Source organism: Ovis aries, chromosome X, assembly GCF_016772045.2.
Source record: "Ovis aries strain OAR_USU_Benz2616 breed Rambouillet chromosome X, ARS-UI_Ramb_v3.0, whole genome shotgun sequence".
Lineage (NCBI taxonomy): Eukaryota > Metazoa > Chordata > Mammalia > Artiodactyla > Bovidae > Ovis > Ovis aries.
The window spans coordinates 47,037,626-47,043,625 of record NC_056080.1 but is presented as its reverse complement, the minus strand read 5'-3'; the positions used below and the strand labels follow the sequence as shown (position 1 = coordinate 47,043,625).

The window sequence follows — 6,000 nt, the reverse complement described above, 5'->3', positions numbered from 1 at the left end:
AAATTTTTAGGCTGGATACCAGGGAGAATTTACTGTGTAAAATTCTGTAAAATTCCTGTGTAAAGTTATTATGTCTAGGATCCAAAGAAAATCAGGGATTCAATTCTCTAGAGAACTCTTAAACTCAGTATGTATATCCAGAATGTCCTGAGACTCATGTCCCACTATTCTCCAGCTCCCCACAATAGCAAGCCTTCTATTTAGCACCATCTGAGAATGACCTCATTGAGTACTCACAACAAGCTTTTGAGGTGTGGCTTCGTAGGTCCAGTTTTCAGATGAGGAAACTGAGGCCCAGAAAAAGAAAGGGCAAGATCAATTGGAAAGAATTCCAGCTTACTTTTAGTTGGAAGTGAGTCAGAGTCCTTTATTTGTCCAAAACCCAACTCTCTGGGCCTGTCGATGCTCTCTAAACAACTAACTCTTGTTACATGCTCTCATCTCCCCGAAATCATTCACCTCTTTGCCTCTAGAGTCACTTCCCTAAGACATCCCTCCAACTTTACCACCCCTGTGCTTTGAAACATAAAATAGCTTGGTATTATTTAGCACACTTAATAAATGTGTGACATATATGTGCCTGTATGATTAAATCCAAACATTTCACAACCTGGTTCCAACCTATCTTTTCCAGGTACATCTCCCCATTTCTCTTTTCCTCCTCTGAACTCCATATATTAACCTTGCACTTCAGACACCTTGGCCTACTTGCCCTTTCTTTCCTGTATGTGTTGTGCCCTGTACTGGAAAGTCAGTCCTCCTCAATGGACTGGAAAATTCTGTTACCTTTTGAGACCTATTTACATCTTCTCTGCTCAGATTACACTTTATCCATTTCTGTATTATTACAGCACAATGCACTTTAGTTACTGGGTTATTTTTCATACTCTCCTGCTCCTCACAGACAAGGACTTTTTTAATTTACCGTTGCCTCACCCCGGTGCCAATCCCAGTATCCACCCAGTACTGTCCCCAGTACCTCCTTTGTTGATTGGCAAAATCTGAACTCAGTAACTAGAATGGATGGAGGGCAGGAAGGAAAGAGGTCACCCCTTCCCCATCCTTCAGCTATAGCAGCTGCTCCCTCCTTCCTTTGCCTCTTCTTTACCTCCACTCCATCTCCATCTGAATCCCAAAGCCACTAGTTCCCAGACGGCTGCCAGAACACTCAATCTCTCAGGAGCAATGTCACCTGCAGAGTTTCTCTCCAGCCCCAGTGTCCACTAATGAGCGACACCTGGCAAGCTTTTGTTGGCGTGAGGGGCCCCCGCGGGATGTGAGTATGTCTCTCATCTGTTAAGTGGCCTTCTGTGGTATTTCTTCCTCATTTTTCTCCGCGCACCGCCCAAAAGAATATCACTATTGTTTTGTACTCCTGGCAAACTTTGACACAATTATCGGTGACAAATTGACTTAAAGTGCGGCTGCAGGAAGAGAAACAGGAATGTCTCGCTTGGCCTTCTGGGAGTTGTAGTCCTGCAGGCCCCTGGGCTGCCTGGCTGGTCCTAGAGCTGTGGACTACAGCTCCCAGGCCTTCTCCACGTCCCTACCGCACAGGCTCAGAGCCTCCTGCCGAGAGGAGGTGGTTACATTGTGTCTATTGTATCCCTGAGTCTCTGTGTTTGTGTATTTCTCAGGACGTGAAGTTGAGAGTGAAAAGCATGGCAGATGAGCAGGAAATCATGTGCAAATTGGAAAGCATTAAAGAGATCAGGTAAGTACAACATTGCAGTGCACGCCAAGTACCCCTCCGAAGCTCCACAAATCCCTCACTACCGGAGAGGGCTATTACCTACGGAAAGTATCTATTGTTGGGCTACTTGCGGAGAGGGACGGGAAAGGATCCCATTCACTATGGAATTCAAGGATGGGAAAGAGGCAGGGGAGAGTCAGAACTGAGACTAGCAGAGAGAGAGAGGCAGAGAAACAGACTGACCGAGAGGGATCTCTTGTCAGATGTGTTTGAGAAAGCCAGATTGAGACATACGGGGGAGGGGGGGGGGGGGGTGTGTGTGTGTGTGTGGCGAGGGTGGCGGTGGTATCAGTCCCAAGACAGCTTTATTCTTCTTGGGTGGGAGTTAGGGCATTCCCCTATCTCCCACCCATTATTCTTTAAAGTGTTGATTGGCTCCAAGGTTTATTTGGCTCCTTGCTCTTTATGAATCTAGATTCTTTTCAGTATTCTGTTCAACTTCAGGACCTCGAGCTCAGCTGAGCCTTTTAAAAGCAGAGTCTAACGCATCAGGGGCTGGTGGCAGCAGCTGGGGACTGCCAGCTGGGGATAAGGAGGAATCTTATGCAAGGCCCGCACTGAGAAGACAGAGAGCACTCGCTCTTGTGTAATTTTTGCTTTCACTCACTGCTTTCTTCCTCTTCTACCAGGTGCTCAGGGAGGGGAGAGGGGCGGGAGTGGTGGAGACTGGTGAGGCAGTTACCACCTACTGGCAGTTGCACTCAGGACCCAGAGGTGACGGGCTGATGGGCAGGTTGGCAAAGTGGATGTTGCCTACATCCCCTCCCCTTTCTCTCCAGGAGTGGCATTGGCTAGAGGATGATACTGTCCTTGCTCAGAACATAATAACTGGTTGAGTGAACTGCCTGGGCCAACATTAGGCCTTCCTTCCTCTGCCCTTCTCTGCCAAGGCCCCTTGTCCCCCACCTACCCATCTCTACCTCGGCTTCCACCCTTCTTCTGAGGGTGACCTGGATCAGGCAGTCTCTGTTTAGTGTTTTTTAGAAACCTGAAGAAAAATGGGGGAGAATATCAAGTGTGTCCCTTTAAGAAATAAGGCTTTGATCAAGAGATTTAACTCTTGGAGTGAATGCCTTAGACGAGATTCACATGTGATGGTGGTCATGGGGAAGCACTTTGGCTTTTTTGTCCTTTTCAGGAATTATATCTCTACCTCTTCTGGAGAGTAAAAGGAAGGGAACTATTATTTACCAAGCTGATTGACCTACTATTGCTCATTCTGAAAGAATCCTGACAACTTCCTACACTTCCTTTACAACGGGGAAAATGGAAGCTCAGAAAATTTAAGTAACTTTTCCAGAACCAAACCATTTGAAAATACCAGATTTTGACAGAAACCCAGTCCGTTTGTGTGCAGAGGCTCTGGGCTTCCCACTCTATCCCATGGAGGGTCTGGTAAAAGGTAGAGAGTGGGCATGTGTTGCATTTTCTTTTCTTCAAAAGGATCCAGATATAGGGAGTGAGACACCTTGTTGCAGGAAAAGGTCAACTGTCATAATAACAATGCAGTTGATAAGAAACTTTTGCCTGCAAGTGAAGAGCCTAGACTTATTTTTTACAGACTTTAAAGGCATCCTACCCCACCCCAAGAGAAGGAATAGTTGGAAGCAAGGAGAAGTGACCTATCTTAGTAGAGACCAAATGGAGGGGCATGACTTCCATCCTCACCAGTGGTAAACTTGGCATTCCTACCACTACTAGCTGGGATAGGATCCTAGGAGGCCCATAGAGAGGTCAGAACTCTCATCCCCAACCAGCAATAGCAAAGAGCCTCTCCTCAAATTGGATGTCAATCAGAGACCCAGTGGATAACCTGGACTTATGCTGCCCCTCTTCCTTGCAAAAGTAGCACGTCAGAGAAGGCCTGCAAAAACCAGAGATCCAGAGTGTCCAATTTAATTGTAAAAAAAAAAATCACTTGACATACCAAGATTATCAATTTCAGTGGCAAGAGAAAGTAAACAGATGCTAGGATTGAGATAGCGCAGAGGTTAGAATTATCTGGTAAGTATTTTAAAGTAGCCATCAAAAAATGCTTCAGGGAGCAAATGCATCACACTTGCAACAAATGATAAAATAGACAATCTCAGCATTTAAATAGAAAATCTCAACAAAGAAATGTAAAGTGCAAAGAAAACCAATGGAAGTTTGAAAACTGGAAAAAAAAAAGACTTAAAAACTCAATGAAGAGGCTCAACAGCAAGATGGAGAAGAGAGAGGAAAGAATCAGACAACTTAAACATAAAATAGAAATAACCCAATCTGAACAACAGAGGGAAATTAAATCCAAAAAAAAAAAAAAAAAGAAAGAAATAAAATAAGGAATTGAACAGAGCCAGAAGCTCCAGACCTGTGGCATTATAACAAAGGATCTAACATTCATGTCAACAGAATCTCAGAGAAGAGAAATAAAACAGGGCCAGAAAAGTACCTGAATAAGTAGTGGCTTAAAACTTCCCAAACTGAGCAAAGGAAATAAACCTCCAGATCCAAGAAACTAAGCAAACATCATTAGGAAAGACCCGAAGAAATTCATACCAAGACACATTCAACAAGTCAACTTTCTGAAAACAAAAGCAGAGAAAAGATCTAGGAAGCAGCGAAAGAAATAATATTTTACCTATACCTTGTCAACTTAAAAAAAATGCACAACATGAGAGTTACGAGTTAAGTTTTATTTGGGGAAATATGATGACTTCACCCCAGGAGACAGCACCTCAGAAAATAGCTCTGAGAAACTGTTCCAAAGAGGCAGGGGGAAAAGTGGGAGTACATGGAATCAAGGACATATTTTTTGTAGAAAGTTTTTGCTGGTCTCATGAAGCTTTTGCTAGTCATGAGAAACAGTTGTTCACCATGAAGGAGTTTTGGGCTTTTTTAAATATGAGGAGATACAAGAACTGGGCTCATAAAATCAGCTCCTGAGAGTATCTAACTATCTGAAGACTTGTCCTGCCAGTTTCCTAGAACACAAAATGCCTCATTTCTGCTCTCTACCCTGAACTCCTTCGGAGGGTGTTGGAGGTTAGCAGCTGCAGCAGCACATGATTTAATCCTTGTAGAGGTAGATGGCAAGCACCCACAGCAAGGGCCAATTTGCAGTTGACAGGGCCCCTTCATGGTTATAAATTCAGCCATACTTTGGGAAGCATTTCATGACTATTTTGTCCCACATTTCTAGGAAAGCTCATTCTCCTGTCTCAAGAAGATTTTTCAGGCAGGCCACTCAATGTGCTGTTACTGGACTAGGTCTTATCAACAGTAATCAAAGGTCTCTGGACTAACTTGTCTTAGTTAAGCTGCTACAGTCCAGGAAAATTTCCCCTTTTTGTATCTTCCCATATAGAGTTACGTTATTATAATTGTTGATCACATACAGAATATTTGATCAACTGCTTCAATTTACCTAGTCATCATTATTTTCACTGGAGGTTCAGTCACACATTTGGTCAAACAAGAGGTAATAATCTTGTAGAACAGGCAAAGTACAAATAACGTAACTAGCAATATTATTAAAGTCATAAGTAAGAAGCCAGTAACTTCCATTAGGTGCAGCCCCCTATATCCTCAGATCTGACTTATTCTTATCCTGTACCAATCTTTATCTTTCAGGGAAATTATATATTTTCACTGTCCATATGGCTCCCAATCCAATTTCCTAGTGTCACTAGGCTGTGTATCCTTAGCATAATTTAATTGTTCTCAAGATAAAGCGGGGTGGGGGGGATTGTTTAAATCTTAAATGACCACAATCTGGTGTTAACCACATAAATCCATCCCACAATTGTGAGAAGTTTTATTCCTTGGCTGAATTTTTGCTTGTTGCTCTGATTGAGCTTGAGCAATGACCAGAGTCAGAGCAGGCATTATTAATTGGCCAATAGAGAAGATCCCACCTAGCAATATCAAAAGTAGCCTGAACAGGATAGAAATAAAGCTTTTTAAGGGTCATCCAATTAGAGCCTTAGAGTGGAGAAATTCACCAAGGTAATTTGGAAGTACTAGACACAGGTAATTGGCCACAACCCAATAATTGGATTGACCTTTAAAATTAGCATAGGATTGTGTCCATGGTAGAAAAATATTTGATTTATATGCAGAGGTCTAAGAAATCAAGAAAACATTATAAATGATCATATGAATCAGGTCTAGCATCTTGGGTAAGCTGTCTACTTTTGATGTCTTTTTCTCATCCTAGTGAGTGTCCTGTGTTTGAACATTGTTTTAAGGTGAATTTGAGATCAGCA

The 6,000-nt window shown here is 42.9% G+C and overlaps 1 protein-coding gene across 4 annotated transcripts in view; it reads left to right on the top strand.

Moving 5' to 3' along the window:
• Positions 1-1,561: 1,561 nt before the first annotated feature.
• Positions 1,562-6,000, top strand: part of ZC4H2 (zinc finger C4H2-type containing) — a 77,045-nt gene continuing 72,606 nt past the window's right edge. For all 4 annotated transcript variants that reach the window (XM_004022032.5, XM_004022033.5, XM_060407423.1 and 1 more), the window contains exon 1: positions 1,562-1,714. In XM_004022032.5, coding sequence (XP_004022081.1) covers positions 1,662-1,714 — 53 coding nt within the window. In that variant the 5' untranslated portion in view covers positions 1,562-1,661. The remainder of the gene's footprint in view (positions 1,715-6,000) is intronic.